At 39.9% G+C, this 27784-nt stretch overlaps 4 protein-coding genes across 14 annotated transcripts in view; 1 reads left to right on the plus strand and 3 right to left on the minus strand.

The window, feature by feature from the left end:
• The window catches only part of LOC111592088, a 51310-nt gene extending 46894 nt beyond the window's left edge, over positions 1-4416 (minus strand). The window contains exon 1 of the mRNA XM_023304111.2: positions 4396-4416. The gene's annotated coding sequence lies outside the window, so the exon portion shown is untranslated. The remainder of the gene's footprint in view (positions 1-4395) is intronic.
• On the plus strand, positions 4416-8578 carry LOC111592090 (zinc finger protein 665). Of its 2 annotated transcripts, none has more exons than XM_023304114.2 (7): positions 4416-4766; positions 5143-5313; positions 5392-5550; positions 6261-6744; positions 6809-7082; positions 7149-7337; positions 7398-8578. In XM_023304114.2, the coding sequence occupies exons 2-7, from the start codon at positions 5158-5160 to the stop codon at positions 7831-7833; spliced, it is 1698 nt and encodes a 565-aa protein (XP_023159882.1). In that variant the 5' UTR covers positions 4416-4766; positions 5143-5157; the 3' UTR covers positions 7834-8578. The 2 variants fall into 2 exon arrangements, with proteins under 2 accessions (XP_023159882.1, XP_023159881.1); XM_023304113.2 differs by having other exon boundaries at positions 4417-4766; positions 5392-5592.
• Positions 8579-9005: 427 nt separating this feature from the next.
• Positions 9006-27784, minus strand: part of LOC111592072 (GATA zinc finger domain-containing protein 7) — a 66463-nt gene continuing 47684 nt past the window's right edge. For 3 of the 10 annotated variants that reach the window (XM_023304081.2, XM_023304080.2, XM_023304079.2), the window contains exons 5-9: positions 18461-19086; positions 18184-18399; positions 14304-14530; positions 12522-12695; positions 9220-11843 (exon numbers count right to left, since the gene is read on the minus strand). In XM_023304081.2, the coding sequence (XP_023159849.2) occupies positions 10486-11843; positions 12522-12695; positions 14304-14530; positions 18184-18399; positions 18461-19086 (2601 nt within the window). In that variant the 3' untranslated portion in view covers positions 9220-10485. Of the gene's footprint in view, positions 11844-12511; positions 12696-14303; positions 14531-17799; positions 17881-18183; positions 18400-18460; positions 19087-21770; positions 21949-27784 lie in introns of those variants that run through there. The other 7 variants (XM_023304088.2, XM_023304082.2, XM_023304086.2 and 4 more) reach the window with 7 other exon arrangements.
• On the minus strand, positions 23488-24494 carry LOC111592053. The gene is made up of 2 exons (XM_023304053.2): positions 24470-24494; positions 23488-24347 (listed from the first exon to the last, which is right to left on the minus strand). The coding sequence occupies exons 1-2, from the start codon at positions 24492-24494 to the stop codon at positions 23488-23490; spliced, it is 885 nt and encodes a 294-aa protein (XP_023159821.2).

Below are 27784 nucleotides of genomic sequence, written 5' to 3' on the forward strand. Positions count from 1 at the left end.
AACTCGGTTTCAATTTCAAGAATCCCATATATCATTGTCATCTGTCATCTTCAGGCCGCGTTCAGCGTGTGAGAGTTTTCAGTTTCATTTGCGCTGACTCTGCTTTTTGGGATGGATACATTGAAGCTTTTTTTCTCTCCCATTTATTTCGCTGCTGCTGTCATGTACGACTGTGGCCTTAGAAAACGGAACGCCTCCGGGCGTACCTAGAGCCATTACTAATTATATAGTTTCTATTTTGCTTTCCAGCGGAAATTTATAGCCGGTCCCAAATATGTGCTATAATAATATGCCCGATGATCTGAATAACGAAGAGAAGAAAACGGTCCGATTTGTGCTGCGAAGGTTACCGGATCATGTTATTTGTTATGTGAACTAGACACAGAGCATGGCTAAATAGTTAAAGCTTTCGATAGGGTCCACTCATGAATAGATATAAGAATCGTTTGAGACTTGGGGCCCCGTAAATAAGAGCGGACTTATGCTTTAGCTTACCATGTGAACCGTATTAAAAGCATGGTAATTGAGGAAGCTCTCAATGTTACTTGAATTAAAACTAACTTTTCTTAGAAAATCCTCAGCTGTAATTCATAATCCAAGGTCTTCAGCTGGCAGTTAATGCTGCTGTTATTTTACAAATTTGCCTTTTAAATGATTTACAAAGGCCAAAACAATTTGGTAACTAAGAATGAGAATATACTTTGCCCAAGGTTTTTCAAGTGCGCATATGAAACTAGAATATAGCTGGCAGGATAGGGTGTTTTTTTTTTAATATTTTATGGTCGCCTAATTATGACTGACGAGATAATATGGCTATTTGACTTTCAGATTTAATTTTTAGTAAGTGAAAGAACTTCAGAAAATTAACTTCAAAATATATTATTGGCTTGTGGTATATAGAACTCACTTAACTATGTGTTTTAGTTTAGAAAACAACTTTAATATTTCTCCTCTTTTTCCTTTCCTTTCGCTTTCCCTTTGTAATTCCTAAACCAAGCTCCTGCTCAGACAAATGTTTCTCGTAGCTCACAAATATTACCCATTAATGTTAATATTAATATGCCATCAACAACGTATACTCATTATATTATATTATATGTAATTATATTATATGTAGACCCCACAACCATTGGTATAAATGTAAAACATATCTTAGAAAGTTGTAAATTGTAATTCAAGATTTTTGCTGTCTTCTGTTAGTTCGCAAATGTTGCTTATGAATATGCTAATGTGAAGTTAACAGCGTGACATGAACAGTGGACTAATTTTATAGAGCATACTACTGTTAGTTGCTATGTGGAGAACACTAATTACTATGCACAGCATTTAGAACGCTTTACATATCTTACACTAGGCTGACACCCACTTACCAACGGCTTGGGTTTGGATGCTTATCGGGCAATTTGTTTGCGTCAGTGCACAATGGGGCCATATAATCAGCTAACCTTAGGCTTAGATATGCGTATACAAATTTGCCATGCACAGCTCGAACGCTTCAGTAAGTTGGCACTTAAAACTTACCCTAGAAGTTGGATGAATGCCCATAAACCAAAAAAAAAAAAAAAACGAAAGCAAACATATACGCATTCCAAAGTCATTTGCGGATGAGCGACGTCGGCTGACATTGAGGCGAGCAGGTCAAGCCAGGTGGCCAAGAGCAGTTGCTTCCTGAATGGAAGCTCTCTGGGCGGACCACCGATGTGCAATATGATAAATAGGTTTCGGCGAGTGTTGCAAAAAGCCTGGCCAAATATGTAAGTGCCGTGAAATATTACCTAGCCATTTCCATTTCCACACACAAAGAAAGAGAGCAACATAGAGAAAGAGAGAGAGAGATGTTAAATAATAGACATATGAGCTAAAGTTGGGGGCTGGGCCCAAGCTGCGTATGCTTAATGTGCAGTCCAAGCAGCTGCACTTCAGCCATGGCTAATGGACACTCGGCCTGCGGTGTCGGCGTCGGCATTCAACCGTCAAATTAAATGAAACAAAGAAAGAGATAACAAAAAAACTGTAGAAAAATAACACTTGCAAGTGCAATTTGACTGATGCTAACGCTGATGCTGTTGCTGTTGCTGATGCTGATGCACAATCCAGATCTCGGCGAACGAAATGAAAAGTCATCATAATCAACAATTTTAAAATATTAGTTTGCACAAAAAGTGCTGCGACGCCGACGGCCAATGATAGTGAACTTGATTTGGGGCCAATTTTCTCTTTCATTGGTGGCCAGCGGTGACCAGCTATTGCGAGTACCTGCAGCCGGTTCCAGCTAGCTACCAACGCATGCAAAAATGCCAATTAATGTGTGTGTGTGTGTGTGTGTATTGCACGCCGGCATAGCCTTAGTTTTTTTTTGCAAAAGAATCTGCAGCCGTTGATGTAGCAATGGAGCATCGGCGCTATGAAGCGATGGAGCGATGAAGCGATGGCAACCACTTTCTAATCTAACCCACAAGCTGCAATCGCCATCACCGTCGCGACTGACGGGGTCCACAATTTTCGGGCTCAGACTCTTGGAAGACTCTTGACTGGCTTTAGCTATTTTTAAAAGCGCACTTTTCATTTCTGTGTCGTTTCTTATTTCTTTTTTTTTTGGCGGATGCGCCATCGTTGTGCTTGCCCACTTTCCCAGACAGAGTCTAAAATGCGGAAAAATAGCGAGAGTGAAAATTCGTTGCCGGCATAAATTAACTGTAAAACTAAAAAAAGTTATATATATATGAAAAGCGATAGCGAATAGGTCTCTTTTGCATGAACAAAAGTGAAAACTCGTCTGGCCTCTGCTACTGCTGCTGCTTACCGGGTTTAACAATTCTAAAATCTGCTCATTTGAATGCGTTTGACAACAGCGAAGCCGTCAATGTTTGAGATTATGTTGATTTTGTTTTTGGTTTTAGTTGTTTTCATGTTTTGAATGGGTCTATTACAACAGCCGGAGCTAATGTGAAGTGAAAATTTCTCCACGCACTTGCGCTGATTTAGTTTGTCAGACAATTGCGTTGCTATTTTTATGGGCTTTTTGAAAGTGCTTACAGCAATTCGTACATAAAACGGCATAAGGTATAAGGCATAAGGCAGCACGCCATGAACTTAATTATAATAGCAACAAAGGCGGCAATTCGTGTTTTGCAGTCAGGCAAACAGACAAACATACATAGACAAGAAAATACATTAACAAATGCTTCAAATGTACATATGTTGAAATATTTCTTTCTTCAATTTTTAACTTTTAACGTACAAATTAATGCAATGATGTGCAACGAAGCGTGCAGCATGAAAATTGTTTGGGCCAAGCAGAACGTTGAACCAAAAAATAAATTTGCAATCTAAGTACATGGCTGTAATTGTTGTTGTTGTTGATGTATACTTAATTATCTTAGTTGTTGTTGCTGTTGCGGCTGTGCATCCGTCTTCTTCTTTAACTTGAACGTTTTGCAAGAAGCAACAACGCTGCCGTCTGCTGTTTTGCGCTCCAAAAAGCTGCAACGGCCATTGTACAAAGCAATTAATTTGAGGCAAATGAATAAAATATAATGGAAATGAGCATTAGTTTGAAGGCTGCTGTGGTCGCCACCGCCAACGCCACCGCTGCCACCAAAATGTCTGCAACAGCAACAACAACGACAGCGGTTGCAGCTGACCCAAATTTGCCGTCAGCTTTTCCAAAATGCAATGTTGCAAATAATTTGAAAGTGTAATTTATGACGGCGACACGACGCTGGACTTGGACCTGGACCAGCGTAGACAACGGCAGCCAGTTTACAACTTTCAATAGACAGCTAAGCGTAGGCGTCTCAGGTATAGGTATTGGCATAAAGCCGGCAATCTTTTGTTTGAACACCCGGTAAATGCAAAGTTACCTCAGTTTATACTAACAATTGAAATACAAATGAACATTTAAATGTAGTAAAGTAGTAATGTATATTTTATTTTTAAATATTCCGCTTGGCGCCAATCATGCAATTGAGTTTTGCCATTCAAACTGTACGTAGACATATATTAAGCGAACTCTTGAATTGCTATACGCTGTACAGTAAAGTTCATCCGCACCACGCATATTGAGATTTTAAGCTGAATGTGCTACGGTCACACTGCAAAAACAGTTACCGACATCTTTTGTTGAATATTTAAATTTCTCAATTTATGATATTTGGTATTTAATAATAGGGTTCAAAATATAAAAACCCTATCTTGAGAAAGCACGTGAGCTTACTAAATTACAAAATTCGAAAAACATTTGCTCATACAAAAACCAACATAACTTCGTATTGAATCTGTATATGTATTTTATCAATATATACAATTTAAGTTACATAAGTAGCAAAATTGATCTTTATATTATATAAATATTTATTTATTTTAGTATTATTTATTAAATTTTACTAAACTTACGATATGGCCATCCATTTGGATTGTGCGCACAGTCTGGCAACTCTGCAGTGCGGTTAATGCGCTACTGCTCTCTCCCTGGCTTTCTTCACTCTCCGTCTCTCTTCAGCAGTCCACATTCGAACGTACGAAAGAACAAACGAGCAGAAGGTTTTTGTGCTGGAATTTAATTTGTTAGAGAAAGAAAAAACAATAATAGAGTTTTGCTTTCATTCCAAACAAAATAAAGTGGATAAAAACTAGATAACCGGTCGTACGTATGGTGTTTAAAATAACTGTGCCAGCCTAAATTAAACGAAAAAAGATATTGTGTGTGCTGCGCTGGGCGTGCGAGGCGCAGCAGAAACAATTTTTTGTGGTTGGTTGCGTAAAAGGTAAATTGCCAAATCAAGCGTAAAAGTGTAGATATATACAATTGTGATTAATTTATAATATGTGAATGTGCGTAAACATGCTAATCCTTTGTACGATTGTCTAGCAGACAGCGGCACATTTCAATTGAAGTTATAATTTCGTATTCGTTTGTGATGTGTGTGCAGCGCATACATATTTTTTGTCTCATCGTCGCCATTTTTAATCAGTCGTTTTTCGCTGACGTGTGTGCTCTAGAGCCGTCTCGCTCGCACACTCTGCATTATTGGCGTCGACAGTGTTGTAAAACTGAGACCATTGTGCATTTTATTTAAAAAATTTTCGCAGAATTTTTCTGTGAATAAAATAATAAATATTTAATTTATTCTGTGTTAATAGTGACTTGATCACATAATGGAAGACCTCACTAAAAACATAATATTCACAAACGCCATCAACGGCCAACCGGCGACCATACAATACCAAACAGCAGACGGCACCATCCTCAAACAACCCAAAATAGAGGGCCAAAAGGCCGACCAACATCCCACCTTCTACTATACAACAAACGTGAGTGTGCAACGTTGCTCGTTCACTGATATTGATAAACAAATCATTAAACCCATTTCGTTTTGTTTTCGTTTACAGGGCAATGGCGGCACTGTAAACTTAGCACAGTTGGCAACCACGGACGACAATAAGACGTGCTACATTGCACAGCCAGTGGGCGGCTACAACTACGCCTTGGTGAATGGAATGCCTCTGAATCAGGGAACAGCTCTGGGAATAGCCACTGTGGATGCACAGGGACGCATACAGATTGTCAATCAAAATAAGCCCATTGCGGCGGTAAGCTCTCTCGCTCAAAGCGGTTTTTAGGGCAACCAAATTATGAAGGAAATTGATAGCATGGCATAAGTCTATAAATGTTTGCTTAGATACAAGTGTTTTGGCTTGCGATGTTAAGCTCAATTATTTAAATTACTCCTAATATATATGCCTCAGGCATAACTAATTTGAAGCACATTTCATAAGATACAACAGACACTTACAAGTGAAATAGCAGCAAAAGTCTTGATCCATAATATATTCGAGCGATTCTCGATTTTAGAAAGTAGAACAACTTTTAAATGACTTTCATTAACATACTTTTAATTTTTACAAATTAAGAAAACTATGAAATGAAAAGTTTTTATCAGTTCTGCATATTTGCTAAGTAAATACGTGTCTCAGCTTCAACTACTTAAATGCGATGAGTTATTTATTACTGAAATTCAAAAAGCAAATATATAAATTGTAAAGACGCCGCCTACTTTAAGACATTAAACTAGTTAAATCCTAAAACGCTTACGCTTGATTGCATATTCAAAAACATTTTAGGCAGCAAATTTTGTAAATTTTTAAAAGCCGCAGACAGGGAATATTTTGAATGACCAAAAGATTTAGCAATTCTTTAGCACAAACCTCATCGTGATTCGTTGGCCCAAGTTTTAATATGCTTTTGTTTTCCACTACAGACGATTTCACCGCTCCAAAACACAATATCGAACATCAGCTTCAAGTGTGATGTTTGCTCGGAGATGTTTCAACATTTGGCACTGCTCAATGCACACAAGCGAATGCATACCGACGGATCAGATCCGCAACAACACAACAACCAGCAGTCGTCAGATGCCATAACGGTAGTTAATGCACAGGGTTTGGTGCAAACGCAGAACATTCTCACCGGCAATGGGCAGATGGGCCAAATACAAATTGTAGCTTCCGATACACTGGAACCAGTGCAGCAATCTGTTATGCAGCAGCAACAACAGCAACAGCAAGCGTCGCAACAACAACAGCAGCAGCAGCACGATAACTCCAAGTCGAGCAAATGCATCAACTGCGGAAACCCCATACTACACCAGTCAAAGCGTAAAGGTCCCAAACAGGTGCGCTGCGAATCCTGCATGCAAGCGGAACAAGCTGCGCAACAGCAACAAATATTTGTAGCCCCTGATGGTAAGTAATCGCTACCTAAATTTTCATCTACTTTTATTGAGCAAATCCTTTTTTTTTTTGATAGGTCAAATGACGCATCCTGTGCAAATCATATCAACTACACCACAGGCTCAGGCTCAGCTTCAACAGATTGTCGCCCAGCAAACGGGCGGCACAACGCCAAAACGTGAACCTAGTTCGTCGGGTCATCATCCGGTGAAGAAACGCAACAGCCAACAAATGACCAAGTGTCAAAAATGCAATGGATCCGGCGTAGTGCTAATGGGCCAACAGCACACACACCACCATACGGGCGCCGGTGGCTCTGTAAAGCAAAATACAGTCACCGTAAAGACAGAGTGAGTATTCTTAGAAAACGTAATACAGAACTTCTTATTAAGCTATTGCTCCTTATCCAATTACAGAAATCCCAGTAAACCGTTCAGCTGCAACATTTGCGGTGGGCTCTTTTCACGCTACTCCAGTCTGTGGTCACATAAGAAACTGCACAGTGGTGAAAAGAATTACAAGTGCACCATCTGTGGATTGGCTTTTGCTAAGGCTGTCTACTTAAAGAACCATGCGCGTATACATACTGGTGAAAAGCCGTACAAGTAGGTGGCTAGTGTATTTCAGGGCTGCACCTTTCTTAACGACACATCTTGCTTTTACAGATGTCAAACGTGTGGCATGCAATTCTCGCAATCGCCGCATCTCAAGAATCACGAGCGTACGCACAGCGGTGAGCGCCCGTATGTTTGTGGAGTGTGCGATAAGGGCTTTGCGCGCCATGCCACGCTGTGGAATCATCGCCGCATTCACACAGGTGAAAAGCCGTACAAATGCGAAATATGCGGTTCCGCATTCTCACAGGCGGCACATTTGAAGAATCATGCTAAGGTGCACTCAGGTGAAAAACCATATAAATGTGAAATATGCTCGGCAGCGTTTGCTGATCGCTTTGCTCTGAAACGCCATCGTGGCATACATCAGAAGTATGGACAAACTGCGCCTAGGCAGCCAGCCGGTGATGGTATGGTTGTCCACAAGCAAGAACTGCCTGACATGGATGACGATGCACAACAGGAGGTTATAATCGGTGGCTTATAGATAAGAGCAACCAGTGCCAATGCCAAGGCGAACAGTACAGCAACGACTACGGCAACGGCTGCAGCCTATCAATCGGGCTCGGGATCCGGATCGGGAACATTTCCAACTCAGCCCTATCCAGGCTACTATTATCAGATGCCTGCGACACAGGAACAACAACGGCGCGCAGATCAGTCACCACAACACGGCGCCGCCTTCAGTTCTGCATCAAACTACTGAGCTGGCGCCTGTATATAAAGGAGGCAGAGGAGCATCGTCATCATCACCATTACCAGCTAGGCACCATTAATGTTATACATATTATTATTATTTTTTTTATACCGTAGTTTTTCAAGTAGGGCTCTTAAAAATTGGGCTTGGGGCGCTCGAAAGAGTGCCGCCAAAAAACGCTTTTTTACGTTAAACAAACGAAACGAATCGAACCTAATTTATTCATAGAATGTAACATAGATACGGCGCAATGTGTGGTACATTTAAGTGTTATAGTCTATTTCCGTATACAAATTGTAGCTGTAATTTACACGGATTTATATAAGCGAGGGGGCACGATAGCCACATTAAAAGCAAATACGTAAGAATCTACGCAGGCATGTACTATATACATAATATACAAATCCGTACAATCGGTAAATGTATATACATATGGATAGTACATTAATTCGTTTAAAAACAATACTAGCTGCTAAGAACATAAACATACATTTTAAATACAATTTATGTAAATCTAAATAAGTATTACACAACAAAACAATTATAACTTTAATAAATAAATCATATTTGAATAAATGCAGATGTGTTTCTTTACTTATGGCTGCAGTCGAAAGGTAAGCAAAATGGTATAAAATTGAGAATATTTCAGAAAACATTTGGCCAATAGTTTGACATCATCTCAACCATTCAACCTTAGGGTTACCAAGGGCTTTCTTCTGGTTTCAAAATTGAATTGAATTAAGTGACCAGGGATGGAACGTCGAGCCCCATAGAAGTGAAAAATTAAGGAGTTGCAATCACACACTGTAGGCTTAATATCAATAAATAAGTAAATATATATATGTAATAATCATTATTTAATTTTATTAATGTTGAATGCATTTTATTTATTGTTTTTCAAGTCCTTCTTACAAGTACTAAACAACTTACAGTTTTCATTATATATTTTTCAGAGCTAATGATGTTTGTTGTACGAGTTTGGAGAAATGTGATCATTCAAGCGCGTTTACTCGTTTCATTCTTTTAATGTATGTGTTCATGTATGTATGTATGTAAATATGTATTGTATTATTTACACAAAAATGTATAAATTGTAGTGTCTGTTAAGCAATTTGAACTAGCAAAAGGATACGGGAGAGAATTATCGATCTAAATATTTATTTTAGCTAAAAGCGAATTTCAAAATTGATTATTGGGCATTATTATTATTATCTTTTGATTCTCAACTCTAGTATTTAGTAGACAAATTTAACTAATAGGTACATTTAAGCTAACCTAGACTCGCACTTGACTTACACATAAATTAAAAACCTAATTTAAAAGGCTACAAAATGTTACGTTTCGGATGGGCAGAACAAATTCAACAAACTTTAAATAAGGCCATAAGCATATCATTTGCCATTTGTTACGTTTAACACATAGAAGAAGATATATAGGATAAGTTATATATGTATGTATAAAGGATGCACGTAAATACTTGGTGGTAGTATTTGTAGTTTGTTTGTAATATGTTTTCTCTATGATTTGTCTGTGTGACATTGCATTATAAAAAGTGAGGTTATGCATCGAGTTGCGCCGCAGCTTATATAGGAAATAGTTCTGTGTGTGTTCTATTTTGTACCCAAAAAAATGTATTTAACTTATTTGTGGGCTCTTATGCTAGACTGTTGTTGGTTGCTTCAGTTATTATTATTGTATAATATGTATAATCAATCATCAGAGTTTTTAGTTTATGTGTCAATGTTTGGAAGCTGCAGGATACAATAGAAGAACCTAGGGTATTTGCAGTGCGGCAATCCCCTGTGGAACCACACTGTACCTACCCTGGCTCGCAGCTATATAGCGTTTAGCTTTTGCATGTGACTCTTGCAAATGCAAATGCTGCCACCTCTAAGCTCAGAGATATATGATAGTAAAGCTTGACTTATTACCGTTAGTGTTAAAAGTTATAGCAATTTGCTTTAGTTGGAGTATTTGTTGCCGGAACTGCCCCAAAATGATAGTTTTTAGATAGTTTCGAGACTTTTTTTGTTGGCAAATTCTGCCTAGATAAGTGATAATTTGATAAGAGTTCTTGGTGTGCCAGACAACGAGTGTGTGTGTGTGTGTGTGTTTTGTTTTCTTTGGGAGTTGAGGGCACTACTGTTACACGACTGCCACGCCCACTAGCTAATTGAAATAACAGAACAGTCGACTAACTAACATGAGTATTTAGAGTAGATAGAGAACGATAGAAGAAGCGACTTGTTAGAGACTTAAGAGCTAATCAAAGAGCAAGTTCTGGAAGCGATCGAGAGTTGTGGCTGCTCACATGCGCGTGCTCTCCAGGCCACAGCCAAGGGCATCGCCGTAGGCGTGCATGGTGTGCGGAGGCGTGGCACTGCCGCTGCTGCCATCGCTGCGCCTCTGTCTGCTGCTGCTGCGGTTGCTGCCCGCCTTCAATCAACTCGCTGGGGTGGTGCGCGTCAACAGCTCATCATCGTCCAGTTGGGCGAGGGCAGCCGGTGAGCCGACATCGATGGTCGTGACCCGATTGCCGCCGCCGTCCGCCGCCGATGGCAGCTTGATGAACTCGCTGTCCGTGTGCACGGGCATGATGATGCACACGAAGCTCTGGCCCGTCTGCGAGTCACGCGGATGCAGCGTCACCGGATTGAACTTGTCCGTTTGGCCCTCCGTGTAGGTCTGCAGGCGCTGATAGATCTCTGGGTAGTGCTTGCGCAGCAGCACTCCACGGCGCGACAAAATGTCCAATATGTTGGACAGTATGAGCTCCCGATTGCCGGGCACGGTGCGCAGGCCCGGATTGAAGGTGAGTATGAGTATCTCGGTGCGCTCCGGCACGGCCATAACAGCGAGTGGTTGCTGAAGCGCCTGCTGCTGCAGCTCCAGTTCGGCCAACACGTTCTTGCACAGCTTCAGTTTGGCGCAACGCGAGACCAGCTGGCGCTCCCAGCGCACTGGTGCCTGACCCATGCCAGGTGCCTCGGAGACCACGCAAATGGCCACGTAGATCAGCATCTTGGACTCGGGCTTGTATTCGGTGCTGAGCTTCAGCAGTTCCGAGTAGAGCTCCAGACCCATTTCGGCTGGCATTAGGTCTGGCCAGCGTACATAGGATGCCTCGCCCATGCACTGAAATCCGTGCTTGATGAAGCCCTCGGCCGCCTCGGCACTGCGGAAGAGCACACGCACCACGCCACGCCCCTGCGAGATGCTGCCCTTGCGAGCGAGCAGGCTGAGATGACGCTGTGAGTCGACGTCGTCCTTGCACGTGGCTAGCACCTGCCGGCACAAATTGGAGGCGCGCGAGTGCAGGCACGCCTTGCGATGCTTCTCCCAGTGGGCGCGCCGACACTCACGTGAACAATATAGATGGGTACAATTGTGGCATGACTTGTACAGCTTCTTGGCATCGGCGGGCGTGGCGCTGGCATCGCACTTGGTGTTGCGGCATCTGATCTGCAGCTGCTCGCTGGCGGCCCCAAAGATGCTGCCATTGTTGATGATGCCGCCGCTGTTGCCTTTGTCCGACGCGTGGGCGTGGGCGTTGGAGTCGCCCAGCGATACGCGCCGATTGCTGGCATTGCCTTGGCCTTGGCTCTGTGACTGAGATAGAGAGTGGGATTGGGATTGGGATTGGGAGTGGGTCTGGCTGTGTGTTTGGTGTGCTTGTGTCTGGCTTTGATTTTGTGACTTCTGCTTTTGGGTGGGCGCGTCACCCTCGCTGCGACGGCGCAGCAGCTGCTGCTCCGCTGCCGTTAGCACCTCCAGCTGATGACCACGACTAGCTGTATCTGCTGTGGAATATATACATAGAGATACATATATAGAGGCGTTTGGCTGGTTAGTTGGCAAGCGTATAACAGTATAACAGTATAACAGTACATAACAATATAACAACAACAATGAGCATTCAATGGAGCAGGTCTCCGCTAGTCTGAGATAGGGCACTCGCATGCTGGGCAGTTATGAGGAGAGAAGTGTTTGAGTGTTGCAAAACGACGCAAGCGCAGCGAAACTCGTTCTTATTATATATGTATGTCATGTATTTTTCTCAGTGTAATTTGGCTAGAAAATAAGAATCGAAAGTAAAAATGTCTCTAAGCTAGAACTAGATATGCGCTTGATGGTTGGGTATGAAGAGTATTTCAACAGAACTACGAAAAACGTTAGGAATTGAAAGAGTTAAAAGAAAAAGGAACAAAACGAAAATATATTCAGCACTGAGTTATAGATCTTCAGTTATATATGTATATATATAGTTAATAGGTAGTTATATAGGAGTATATATAGAGCTCTATATGCGAACAACAAACAAGAACGGAAGTTTCGTTTTTGCCTATACCCATTTTAGCTTCACATTTTAAATTCTTTTCATAAATCACATATTTTTGTTGTTATTTTTTTAGTTTTTTCTTTTTTTTTACTTTTTTTTGGGTAGCGGTTATATTGGAACAAAACTTACAGGTTCATACCTGTCGTCGAGGACCCTGCAATGGTCGCCGCTGTCGCTTGGTTTCTGTTGCTGCCGTTGTTGTTGTTGTGGTTGCTGTTGGTGTTCTGGCTGTTGGAGGAGGAGGTAGTTGGCAGTCCTAAAAGTGAGGCTAAGACATCTTCTAGCGATGCGCTGCTCAACGAGCGTTCAGGCGCTACAGATGCAATTTTTGTTTTTCAATTGCAATTTTATTGTTTTTTTTTTTTTTTAATGGGGCCAAATTTTGTATAAATATGTAATTTTTTTCAGTTTTTTTTGTAATTAATGCACGGCATAAAATATAAGAATACAAAAACAAATTGTTGTTAGGCTTGAAAAAATATATAGCGCATTAAATGTTCTTACAACTAAATGGGGGTATTACATATGACATGAAATGCAAAACAAGAAAAAAGAATTACACTGAGAAAATGTTTTATGTACAAGCCAAAGTGAGTATTATGCACAGAGTTGGGGTGCTACGGCAACAGCTAAAAGAAAAACAAAGATCCAAAAAATCATTTCACAAACTACAAAATCATAAATTTGTCATTTTTTTGTTTTGTTTTTTGAATAAAATATTGTTCAGTTTTTATTGTAGCCACCATGAGCGAGGGCTAGGCCCGCTTTGTCGACGTATATAAAGCACTTCGATATCGATATATAATAATAATTTTTACACAAATTATATAGCATTAAAGTATGTGGTGATCGAAATAAAAATCTCTTCGAATCGTTCGTTGCTTTTAAATGATAATACATTTCTATATATATATATAAAAAGAAATTAAAATTTATAGCACGCTATATTGTTATTGTTATTGTTTTAGTTTTTTTTGTGGGGGATGTTGTTAGGGACGTGAATTTTTCTAATTTTAAAAACCGAGCCTAAAATTGAAAATCCAAAAAGGGAACTAAAACTGATCGAGAACTTTGAGCGGATTCGAATTTGTGAATTATGCCAATGGGAATCATAGCAAACTTATGCGCAGATAAGTAGGCTATGACGACATGAGCTGCATAGAAACTAGATGGTGACGGGGAGGGACGAGTACAGTAATAATCATATAATCATATAACATTAATAGTAATAATCATAATTATATAATGCACATTATAATGATAATAATATAATAATAATACAATTATAAATAAATTGTATGCCATAGCTGTGTTTATTAAGAATTAATCATAAAATTAAATAGTAAATTTATTAAAATATAATTGTTGTAAACACTAAAAAAGTTGTCAATTTAAAATGAATGCGTCTCAGCTATTTAAAATGTGTGTGAGTTGGTGTGTGTGTGTTTGCTCTTCGTAATTTACAATCGTTGAAATGAAACTTAAAATGCATTTGCACCTGCGCACGCTAGTGGATAAAATTGATTTTCTTTTACGATTTCCAACAAATTATAAACAAATGTAGAAAATTTGCAATTCAAGCTACATCTCTATATGTGTCTGTGTGTGTGTGTGTGTGTGTGAGAGCTTTAGCTACAATATACTAAACAAATGTACGCTTAGCTACCATGTACATAGATGTATGTATGAGTCTATCTAGATGTGCATACATATGCGTATATGTATTTGGGCATCTCTCATTGGTGTTGCTTGTGCACATAACAAGAGGACTTTGTGATAGCCTATTGCTTTTGTTGTTGTTCAAAGAAAACAAATGAAATATATGTAGTGGGTAGGTATACTAAGAAGGTAAGCTCTAAGCACGCCAGCTGTGGCACGACAGCAGCTAGGTCTGCTGGTCAAATAAAAATGGTGGACTCACCGCCACCGCCGCCGACTCGGCTAAGTCCGTTCATGCGTAGTGGCGGCTGTCCAATGGCAACCACCGTTGTGGCATCCAACTGGAGCTGATGGAGATGATGGTGCTGCTGCTGTGGCTGCTCTAGCTGATGTTGGGTTGCGGGCGGGCTGCTGCTGCTGTCGATGACGGGCGTTTGCGGTGAATCCAGCGGACGTGTGCCAACAAAGCTGCTCTCCAGCCAGCACTTTCTGCGAATTGTTAAGCCAAGAATTAGTTATGTATTTCAAATATGCTCGATGCAAGTCACAAATAAAGAACAACAAGAAGAACAAACACCAGGCTAGTAAAATCAATAAGTGACGTCACAGCAGCTGTGACTCAACTTGTGGCAGTGGCAGAGTGGCACTTTGGCAGCTGCTGCCGTTGCTGCTGCTGCACAAACGTCGAGCCCTAACCTCAGACAATGCTTTGCATATTGTGGCCTATTACTAACTGCGGGCTTCACTTTCAGCCAGTTTATTTTGCCACCGATAATTACAGTTGTAACTTGTGCTCACTCACTTATTTGACTCCTTTTCAATTTTGACTTTTCTCTATTTATTTATTTGTTGTGCGCTCGTTCGAGTAGCGACTGGCAGCAAACCTCGCACACGAATAAAATGCCGTTGGATGTGAACATACAGAAATACCAAAGCCAAATTGTGGGATCGAGAGCATAAAAGAGGTGGCTATGCCACTTTGGGGGTTGGGGTTGCTGTCATCTGACTGTGTATGTGTGTGCGTGTGACTGTGTCACTGTGCGAGCAACAGAGATGGAGCGAATTCATGTTGGCTGCTGTGGAGGGTTGCTGCGGCGCTTGGCTGAATTGGGCAGAAGACGGGCGCCGCTCTGGCGGCCTGATTACAGACAACAACAAAATAACCAAAAACGACTTTTGCAACTAGAACACTCAGATGCTCTAACCGGAAATGGAATTGTTTCTCTTTATACATGATACAATATATGAATAGAATATATATAAATATATAGAATAAATATAAATAATAAAAAAATATATATAAAGAATATATAGAATATGATATGTAATCATATATGGTTTCTATATAGATATACGATATTGCTTCATCTGTTCCATGATATTTTCAGAAATTTCCTTTCTATTTTTTTGATTAAAAATTTTAACTACAAATATTTTAGCAATATTTTAAGAAACATCATAAATAAATAATTTATAATAATTATAGTAATATAAATTTATTTAATTTAAATATTTTAAGAATTTAAAAAAGGTAAAACCAAATTTATGAAAAATTCGTTACAATTTTTTCCATAAAATTTTTAACAAAGTTTTTTATGCAAACAAAAAGCAGAAAATTAATTTGTAATAAATAATTTGTAAATAAAGCAAATACTCTAGAAATATTTTTAAAATTGTGAACTTTGTAGATTTTTTCAATAATATAAACAAAATCAATGCGAATAATATTTGCTTTTCAAAGAAGATAACCCAAAAAATCTAGCCAAATAAACTAAAAAGAAAAACTTTCAAAGAAACTGGAATTCTTGTAGTAAAAAAAATATAAATTTATATATTATAAAGTAAATGAACACAGTATCTAAAAGACCATAAAATAGATTTTAGCTATAGAGTAAATTAACACAAATATTTGAATATTTTTTCGTTACGAAAGTTGATTTTAAATTCAAAAATTCTTCACACTTTTGGAATATTTTCAACAGAGTATTGAATAAGCTTACTGGCCCTACTGGCTCTATAAAGGCACCTCTAGAAATGTAGCACCATGTCGGTGAGCTGCTCTACTTTAATATTATTGATTTTCATAATGATTGGCAGCTGGCCGCAGAGGGCCAAGTGGGCTCCACTTGAAACGTGGACAAGTGGCACAGGTATTGGGACTGGCCGTTGGGCCTGGAGCTGGGCAGGATGTGTGTGCACACATATGCACATAGATAGATATATATATATATATATGTATATATGTATGTATGCATGGGTAGCTTGTCCTACGGCAGACAGGGCCCGACATTTGCATTGTTGACATTTAAATTGCATGCGGCGCTTGGGGCGAGGCCTTTTCTCGTTGCCAGATTGAACCTTATTAATAGCCCCGGGACAGTTTGCACTGACATCGCAGCAACGACTGTCAGATTCAACATGAAAGCGAAATGGAATCAATTTCGATTTGAATGGCTCCACGCCATTGTGCAAATATTGATGGAGGAGAAATCTCACACGATTTACATTGATGAAAGTAAATGATTCCAATTCTGATTGCCACAATGCTCAGCAGCAGATTGAATGCGTCAGCCGCAGCAACAACAACAATAATAATCATAACAATAATAGAGATTCACTATGATATCACATCGCAGGTTACGTAATATTCCCCTGGAGGCCAAAACCAAGTAGAATTATGTCAAAGTTTTAAATGCTTTGCGAAAGTTTTACAAGTAAGAAATATTCAGAGGAGTGGAAGGAGGAGAGTTTGGGTGACAAAGTTAGGATTGCTAAATACAATTTTGAGTGTAAACTCGACAAAATTTATCGCTTAATTTGAGAAGAAACTTTTCAAAATTGAATTGCGATTGATTGATAATTTGGAATAAAGTTACAGCTTTAGCTAAAGATTATTGAAACTGGAAGATTATTTCTTAAGTTCGATTTGGAAATTTAAATACTTCTTTTAGCTAAACTTAAAAGCATTTGTAAAATATTAGCTTTATATATTGCACAGCATATAACTTGTCTTTTGCTTTAGGAATTTCATAATTTTTAAAGCTAACATTTGAGACGGATTTATCTTTCTGAAGAGCAAACAAGCTCTCTAGCAAATTTTTGACCAACAATATCATTAATAAATCACTTTATCTAATGGAAATATAATATAAAATAAATTTGTTTATAGAAATCTCTTAGTTAATCTAAAAATATATTCATTAAATTGTTTTATGCCATTTTCATTTTCAAACCGTTTTAATATTTGATTTGATTTCAAATTTGCGTGGCGCCATCTATTGGCACAAACTCTCACTATACATGCTTAGTCTACAAATCAAATAATTTGTAAATTAAAATAAAAATCTTACTCTCTTTACAAGGCAGTTTGCATACTTTGAAATATGAATATTATCAATACAATATTCCCTTTCCTAACACAGAGAAAAGCCTTTTGCATAATCAACTGCTTATGGCTACAGAGTAGACATCTTCCCATTGACCTGACCCAGTTCTGAGCTAGAGCTGGCAAAAATCCAATCACTTTTTGTCTGTCAAAGTTTTTCTTTTCTAGGTGAAAGTTGTTTAGTGTTTGTTTAGTGTTTTAGTAGAAGCCAGCGCAGATATAAATACATATATATATCTTTTTAGAGTAAGTAACACATATAGATAGGCGCTAGGATTAGTCACAGGTTAGCCACATGAAGGACGCTGAGACGATGAGGATGACATAGCCCATAGGTTGGCTCGGGGCCTGCTTACCTCTGGACATCGTCGAGCTCGTGGCAGTCAGCTAAACTCTAAACTCTACTGACTCGAGTGCTGCAGTTGGTGCTGGTTGTGGACTGTTTTACAGGTAGCTACGCGTGTTGTGTAGTTGCCGAATAGAAATGAAAGTTTTCAGTACGAATGAAGTGGTAGGAAATAATGATGAATGGATTCGTGTATGTGGTAGATACAGAGATGAACTGAATTTTATAGAAGTTGATCAAATAGTTGGTAATAACAGCTACACACAAACTGTGTTGGGCTTGGGTATGGCAGAAGGTGTAGGCGACTACTACGACAACTCGAACACTCATTATACACAAGTGCGTTTCATATAGATTGGCTGCAACGGTTTGTTCGTTTTTTTTTTTGCTCATTGCCGATCCGCTGCCTACCTCGAATTGGGACTCGTCGAACGGCTGCGCTGCTGCTGTTGCTGCAAGTGTTGCGCCTGCGTCTGATCGTTCACATAGTGCACAATGGCCGAGGTGACCTCCTTGATAGAGCTCTGTATCTCCGGCGTCACTGGCTGCAGCGTTCGCATGCCATTCGTGGCCGTAGCCGTAGCACTTGTTGGCGATGTGCGTTGCGCTAGCAGCGAGTTGGCCAGGCTAAAATAACACAAGTTTAGGCTGATTTGCTTCGATAATTGAAATTCATTTAACGACTTACCGTTCGTGGGGCGTGCGCTGGGACAGCTTCTCTGTGCTGCGCCAGCCCAGGTAGGGCTGACGGTAGGAGTTCCGAAGGACACCGCCAGCGCTGCTGCCGCTGGCCACCGACATGAAGCTGCTATTGATGGGCGCGCCGCGGGCAAAGCTGCCGCGCTGCGAAACGCTCGGCGATGTCTGTGTGGAGTTCAGATGTGAGGTGGACCAACGTGTGGCGCCGACACCTTGACCATGTCCTTGAGGCGCCGACGCTGAGCCGCTGACATTGCTGGTCTGGCCGCCGTGATGACTGTGCGCCGAGGGACTCAACAGCAGGGGACTACGATCAGAGCGCTGAGAGCCCAGCGAACTGAGCGAAGTCGTCTTCGAGTTAAGGCCCTGCCAGCGACCCGAGTCCTGCGTACGCTTGCGCGTAAAGTTGCCCGGCTTATAGCCGCCACAGGACGCATTGCCGCCGGCATTGGCACCGGCGCCGGCGCCATCGGGCGACCTGGCTGCATTTTGATTGTATTGTCGGAACCAGTCGGGTATATTCAAACGCTGTAGCGACGCCTGCACACGCAGCTGGTGCTCGCTCAGTGCGGCCGGATTATGATCATGTGATTTCTGTAGCTCATTCTCGGGTGGCTGTTCAAGAAGGGAGAGGCAGAGCAAGAATAGGTTAAAATTTGATGCAAAATTATGAATTATTAAAACTAGTTCTTGGTTATACAAATTTAAATATAATAAATATAATAATTAATCTTCGCCTTCAACATAAAGAAACTAGTTTTTAAGCTCGTTGAAAAACTAGTTTTCAATTTATTTTGAAGATATGAGAACATAATACTACAACACTCCATAGAACTTGCTAAGATTTATAGATATTTGATATCAAGACATTCAAACAGGAATTACGCATCAAATCTGGTTTGAGCTTTGGCCTATCTATAAACCTTTTGGAAGCTATCAAATATTTAGCCCAGTTAGCATCTAATAAACTCAATTATTAAATTAAGAGTTGTTCCCGAATAATTTCACTCAAAGCTGAGCCACGGCAGACAAGAAGAGTTCATTACAAGAAGCTCGGCCAGATCAACAGGTTTCTGCTCATGTTGCGACTCTAGCCTCGTCTGGATGATTTATGGCGAGTGCATAAGAAGCGACACTTGAATGATATAATTTTGCCTTCTCGATGTGTGGGCAGCCTTTGCGAAAAGTTTTCGATAACTAAGAGCAAACTTTTGCATTTGCTTTTGTTTGTTTTTTCTTTATTTTTTTCGTCCATTGTGTCAGACCTGGCCTGGACTGGACTACGAGCAAGCCAGGCCAGCTGCTATCGAAAAGAAAAACAACAAAACTTTTGCTGCGACATTTCTAGGTTATCTGTGCTGGCGTGGGAGTTGGCAAATCTGATGATGATTGCCCAAGAGCCAAGGTGAGCAGCGCATTGGGTCAGCTCTGGAGCAGGCCTTGACGTGTCAAGTGAGAAAGTTATGAAACAGATTATACAATAAAGACATTTTCTCTTTCGTGTTCTTAACTTTTAACAGATTTGCAAATTTCGAAGATTATTGGGGCCAAGAAAGCATGGATTAAGGCTGTAATCTTTAGCCGCAGTCATATAAGTCTATGTGGTATCAAGACTTAATGTCACTTAACTTCTTGACCCTTGACCTAGTTATAAGTTTGCCAAAAATATGAACTTGCCTTTTTATTAAATTATTGTGTCAATAACGAGCACCCGCAATTTTTGCCTTGCTTTGAGGTTCTAATAAGCCTTAACAAGCTCTACTTTGATATTTGAATTGAGCTCCTCACACACACGCACACAGTTATCTGTCAAGTGCCCCAAAAGATTTCAAGAGCAGAGCAAAAACTTGAGTTTGGCATCCCAAGTGTAAACAATGCCCCAGCTAAGCTACTAACATTTTGCCTTGGCTGTAGCTAAGTGTAAAAGTGCACAGCCGCAGAGTGGGGCTAGACACAAAGAGCGCGCAAGGGGGAGAGGAAGAGACAGGGAGGGGCTGAGGCAGTGTTATTGTAAAACAAAAGGCAAACAAAACTTAATCACAGTCATCATACACGTATGCAGAAGGTACTTCAGCAGCAACAAAGAGAAAACGTCAGAGGACCAAGAGCAAAACGAGGAGCAGTTGCTGCCAAGTCGTCTGCTGCTGCTGCTGCTGCTGCTGCTGCTGTCACCAGTTGTTGCCGTGTGCAACGAGCGACAACATTTGACAATTGCCGTGCCGCTTGCCGCTTGCAGCGCCACAATTGAAGCGCCTGCTGAAAGTGGTGCAGTGGTGCAGCAGCAGCTGCTGCATATGTGGGTCATATTCTAAATGCCGGCAGCTGATTCGACGTCAACATGTCTACGACGCCTACGATATCTAAACATATATATATGTATATGCATATATTGTGTATATATAAAGTTATCGCACTCAATTACCTGATCGTATTGCAGCATGTTGTTGTTATAGTATGGTATATCGAATTTTTATATAGTTTTTGTGGCTGTTTGTTTTTAGCTTTTTGAATTTTGATAGCAAATACAATGCAATTGTTTTTTTTTTTTGTTTTAGAAATTTCATGAAAGTGACAAGCACACACACATGCACGCACACACACACACATATACACTCATTTATATATGTATATATGTGTATACGATAAAACTCAATTAGCACGCAGCCACACACAAGCAGAAAGGCAGCAAGTCAATAAAACATCCACATACATACGCAAGCTCCAACACACACACACACACACAGACTTTGGCAAAAGTGCAAGCTATAAAATAGGCACACCCCAAAAAAAATTATATATATCTCTATATAACGCGAAACTCTCTATGTAGCAAATCGCTTTCAAAATTTATTTTTATAACTTTTGCGCTTTGTTGATGAAATTTTTGGTTGAGCGCGCGCCTCGCAGCGCAGCCACGAGTTGACCTTAAAAAGTTGACAAGCAAAAAATAAAATAAAAGCAAAAACGAACTAGAAAATAATACTGTGGAACGCACGATATACCAACACACCCACACGCACACGCACACACACACACTCATATATATATATGTATATAATATATAGGGATACTATGGCGCAGCGCGCGCATCAATTCATATTTTATTGTCAAGGGAACACACAGAGCACTAAATGTATTCGAGAGTAGGGAAGCAGCACTTGCAGTACGTTGGGTAGGGATGTTTGCAAATGCGTTTTTTTTGGCACTTTTAGGACTTCATTGTATATATATACATATATGGCTGTGTGTGTGTGTGTAAGTCGCTTAGGCTAAATTAATTAATCAAATTTGGCTTTTACTTGAGCAAACATGGCGCGCGCGACATGCAACACCAAACAGAAACACACACACACTCGCACGCATATATATGTATATGCGCATACACGCACACGCACACACTACGCGCCGTTCGCCATTTCCGGCGCAGAAATGTATGCTACGCTTTTGAATTTGTGATAGATACTGAGTGGAGGCCAGGCAGAGGCCAAAGCCAAAGCCAAAATGAAAGCCACTGGCAGTTGTAACCGTTATTATGGCAGCTTTGGCGCATGACCAAAACAAAACAGACGCAACAGCGCTGAGCTTTTAGTTTTTATAGCACACAGGATGCAGGCACATAGAAATGCCTTATGTACGAGTCACCCTGTGCTTGTTCATAAACAAAACGAACAGCAACAGGCGGCAACTTAAACAGAACACACACTCGCACACACTCTCAAACGCACGCTTCGGCATTATTGTGGTTGATGCTCGGCTTTACCCTGGATAGCTGACAGCTGGCAGGGTGTCACTCGTTCGGCTATATTTAGACCAGGTTGCCAGCACTTGGTACACTTAAGCAGTCCACGCAAGCAGCAACTCTGTCGACAGCCCGTTGACAGGCCGTTAAATTGAAGTAGATTATCGAGATGATGCAGTCAGATGCTGCCAGTTGACAATCATGTCAGTAGGTCGTCCAGTAGGTAGTGTGAATAGTGTATTAACAAAGGGAAGCGCACAGTTCGTCAGACATTCATAAAATCAAGACAGAAACAATAGCAAAGGGGAATAAAGCAATGAGTTGTGGATTTAAGGTATGTGCATAAAATACGGTAATTAGAAGAAACCACAAGAACACGATACAGTGCTGTCTATTATAAATAAACATGTGTATAAACACTTTGAGGTTTTCCTTAAGTTTTTAAGCTTTAATACTTTGTCACTTTCATTTCTATATGATTCTAATAAACAGTAGACATTAGTGCTTTTAATAAATCATTAATTATAGCAGCTTAAAGTTAATTCCAACAACGTACTTATTATTTTAGCCTTAAGTGTTTTGCATCTCTTCATCTCTCTCCCCTCTTTCTTTCAATGGTAAATCTTATTTATATATACATATATTTAAGTACAAGCATAGGCGTTATTGATATTGCAGAATGTCATTTGACAATATAAAATATATACTATCTATATTATTAACGCCGGTTAAACTGAAAAACTTATGCTAATGCAATGCTTCCTCCTCTACTGGAAGCCCACTGCACTTGTCTCTTTCACACATCATTACCATCCACAATTATCACTCAATGCAGTTCACGCACTCAAGTAACGGGATCCGCCGCAGCAGAGCCAATGGAATGTGGGCAAGGAATATAATAAGCTCAGTGCTTACACTCTTTCGATTTGCATTGAGTATATTTACTCAACATGCAAATTGAATGATAATAATTGTGTTCTCTTATGGTCCACATTGCTTTTTGTGATAAGTACGTTAGGGGGGGAGTTTTATAAGTTACTGATATTATTGTCTTATCAATAACTATATAAATACTTAATTTATTTATAATACTTAATTTATTTATAAATTTGTTAATTTATAAATAATACAAAAATCAATATATTTAAAAATTTTTTTTGTTTAATTAAATTTTAATATCAATATGTTTTATAAACAAATTCTAGAATATATATTTATAATTTGTGTTTATCTTAGAAACTAAAGACTTAAACTAAAGGCACTTTAAACTGTGCCCATCACAAGGTCAAATAGCGCAAGGCTTTGTCCAGAAAACGCTCCTCAGCTGATCCCTGGCTGCAGGCAATGCCGCGTCTCGATTTTGACGACATTTGGTCATATTGATGCTTGATGGTGCTGTTCAGCAGGTGATCACAGCGATCGGCATGCTGCAAGGTGTCCGCAGAGGGCGACTTGGCATACTCCCGCTTGAGTACCATGCTAATGATGCGGGATCGTGTGGTTCTTGGTTTTGGCTTGCTGATGACCTGGGAGCGTGGTCGCAACGGGGGAGGCGTTGATCCACCATATATGCCCGATTCAGCGGAGTCGGAGTCAAGGCCAGTGTTGGAGACGCCACCACAACTGCAGTAGGTGACGCTGCTACGCGGCGACTGATCAGCGCTGCCGTAAGCCTCATCATCGCAGACATCATAGTCTGAGCTAGTTTTCTCGGGAACGGGCAGAGCTTCGCTGATGGCATAGGGTATGCACTTGGCCTCTAAGTACGTAAGTGGCTCGTCGACAGCCTCCTCGGCGCTGGGCGTGGGACTGACACAGCGTTCGTCTTCCAGCTCCGCGATGCGCTCCTCCAGCAGCTTTTGCATGCGGCGACTCTGACGTCGCTCATGACGCTCCCGTTCGATGCGTGCAATTGTCTCTAGGCTCTCAATGAACAGGCTCAGGTCACGCTGACCAAAGCGTGCCGCATCCAGGGTATACGTGGTGCTCATCGATCCACAGCTGCTGGGATCCATAAAGTTCACGAACTGGGTGCAAGTGTAGGTGGTGGCCATAGTGATTAATGTTTGGCAAATGCTTGAGTTGAGCTTCGCTTGGCAATGTGTTTGCTTTGGTGGCTGCTGTGCAACTGTTGTCACTGCTCAGCCGCGAGGATGCTTATATAGCGCACAGGTAGCTGATCCACACTGGCTGGCCTGTGGGCAGGGTCAGTCGATCCTCCCGTGTGCCCGACTAGGTGCACAGGTAGACGCGGTTAACCTTTACGCGCCGCCCCCTCCAACATTGTAAATCCCTAGTGCATTTTTCAAGCTAAGCGAAAGTACAGGTAATTAGGCCTGTGCCTGGGTAATTCCTTGATTGCTTTTTAATTTCGGCATTTCCCAAATGCCATCGGCCACAGTAGTGCACTCTGCACACGTGTTCGGCTAGAGCCCGGGGCTTTTATAGCCCCTCGCAATTGCATTTGACAGTTGGCACCTTTCGCAGGCATTTGCTGTAGACACCTGGTCGACATCTGTTTCGGCCATATATATATATATATATATATACATATATATATATATATACATATATATAAATATATATACATATATATATGCAGTGGCTATAACTAAACAGTTTGCGCTTAAGCTAAATCGATATTTCAGTTTGCAAAACAATTTGCTGTCTCGCCTTAAGTCGGCCAAGCGAAGCGTCGACAAATCAATAAAAATATTGCCGTGGCCTTCTTTTAATTGCATAATCATAATTGTATTACTGTAGATATGTCTATACCTTATGTACACGCTATAAAAGGAGAACTAATTGTGCCAACAAACTATTCAGCGCAATCTGACAAATGCCAAGGTCAACAATTCTCGTCTATTAATAAAGCTGACGCAGGCTTACATAAGTGCAAAGGCAACATTGAGGAACCAATTCAAATCATAAACAATTGATAAGATTACACAGCCTTATCATCGGTGCTCATGGGAAAGACAACATAATAAAAGTTCTTTAAAGAATTTACAACTTGCACGAGAACTTTGCCTAGAAGTTAGCATTTTAGTAATACGAAAGACTCTGGCCAAAGGTGTTCAAGGATCACAAATAATGCTGAGACTAAATCTGGTCAGAGTTTAAGATTTCACAATTCCAATTAATATATAGTAAATAAAATATAAGATAAGGTCAAAAAGTGAGAATTAATAGCGACTTGTAAGTTCTTCTAATTTGAATTTAAGTTAAGGAAATGGAAGAGCATTGGGAGAGGAAATATGTTTAAATATATTATGATAGGAGTTTATTTCATTAAGAAACAATAACATTTTATATGATACAACATCTTCAGCATCATACATGATCATCATATATTGATAAAATATTATAAGATCTCAAATACATCAATATATCGAGCGCTATTATGCAGAATTTATATTTCTTATTCTGTCTTTTATTTATTATTATTAAGTATATTAGGTATGTAAGTATAAGTATATTGTGGTACTTATTATAAATATAAAGAAGGTATTTAGTTCAATATACCTCTAAATTCGTTTTATAAAATTAATAATATAAAATAATAAATTCCTTGCACTAAAATCTCATTTTATAAAATGGCAGAAAACTTTAAATAATGAAATGATGCCTCAAAATATCTGTGAATATGCAAACAGATAGATTCTGCCTTTAAGCTGGCGTTAGGATTAAAGATAAGTACTTAAGTACCGCATTCCACTTGGGAGATGAACTCTAATCTCTGGCTTAAAAGTAACCTATAAAAATAAAAGTAGGTCTCAGGCACAGATGAAACCTGTAGCTTGGCTAAGGTGCTCAGCTCTGTCGCTGATAGAAAATAGTTATGATAATCAAATTAATAATAATTAATAATGGTATAAATATATCATTTATCATTCATTATTAACATGGCTCAAACAGCACACGAATTTGAGTCATTGAAACAGGTTTACATCCAGCAGCAAGCCTTAAGCCTGCCTCACTTAAGCAATAGATTAAGAAATCATATTGCTGTAAGATGTATAAAGAACAGAGAGAAGAGAAGCAACTGTAAGTTATGACAGCCTTAAAGCTAATTAACACAATTAAGCAGCAGCAATTACTGAATGTATTAACACGTATATAGTATAACACTTTGTCACTGTTTTTTATTAAATATGACTGAACTTATTTTTATATTAACTCTTAACTTGGTTGACTATGAAACTCGACAAGACTAACAACATTTATTGGGCATAAACAATGATTACTTGAGGGCCGAATAATCTGACCAAGCCAAGGGCGAGCTGAGAAAAGCGAATGACTTGGACTTGTCTAGACAACAGACGGGGAACAGAAAATTTCTTCTGTCGCCTCGTTGACTAATGAAACTCTTTTTCGACTTCTTTCGTTTTATGATTATGAGTATTAGCATATTTGAGACTACGTCTGCTGCCTGTTGCAAATCTGAGATGATTAAGTGTCTTTGTTTTGGCCTTACTGCTGGGCAAAGGGAAACGATGTATGCAGCTGGCAGCTGGCCGAAGTCGAAGCGAGATTCATTTTAAATGCACTTGAGAGATGCGAGCTGATGGACCACTTCTTGTGAAGCTGTTGCACAAAATCCACTGAACTTTCAATTAGGCACGTAGCGGCACAGCAAATGGATAAAGAGCGAAGCGTCAAGGCACTTAACCCATTGATGCCGCCGTCGCTTTAAATGAGCTGCAAATTGGTTTTGCTCTCTGTCGGTTTTTGGGCACTTAACAGCATTAATTAATTGTCTTAAATGAAGTGAAGCCGAACATGAAAGCATTCAGCGCTTTTATAAACAAACTTACGTGACAGGTGGTTGAATAAAACGAGTTTTGGATCTCTATATTCATACGTACCTGCAATAGACAGAGAGATGGAGAAAGCAAATTAGTTAAATTGTTTTATAGAATGCATCAACTGGGACTGCACCCAACGGGAAATATCAATTTACAAGAACATAAATGCCAATTGGCAAATGACAAGCCCAAGACGACTTGAGCTGTTGGGGGCGGATAGGGGTTTTGGGTCAAAGAACAGCACGGCAAGTGCCGACATACAGCGAGTCATGTTGTGCCTGGGGTGTGTTCGGATGTTTGTGCGATGGACAACAACAACAACAACAGCGACGACAAACCAAACTTCAATTGCTTCACATTTGTTAAAGACAAAAGGGCGAGACAGTGGCGTAGTCTTAAAGAGCACTTGGGTGTGCTTAAGGGAGCACATTTCATGTGCCTTTAAGACTCAATGTGTTAAAGTATTCATATAGATAAATCTTGATAGAACTCTGATATGACTTCAACAAACTGCTTTTATAGACAATAACAGATCTGTTGGCAGTTCCTAATGTTTGATATATTTCATGGTTTCATTTATAAATTGTCTACAAATTGAAAGCAGAAAACGGTTTGTTTTCAGTTCAAGAAAGTGAAATTTATTTGTATAGATTTTAATTTATGAATATTTCCTAAAATATATTTTCTGCATATATTTAGAGTTAGAAATTCGAAGGGAATCTTTTCAGATCTATGCGCTCAGTGATATTACAATTAGAAAATGTCT

The sequence above is a fragment of the Drosophila hydei genome, unplaced genomic scaffold, assembly GCF_003285905.1.
Source record: "Drosophila hydei strain 15085-1641.00,03,60 unplaced genomic scaffold, DhydRS2 tig00000149-arrow-pilon, whole genome shotgun sequence".
Lineage (NCBI taxonomy): Eukaryota > Metazoa > Arthropoda > Insecta > Diptera > Drosophilidae > Drosophila > Drosophila hydei.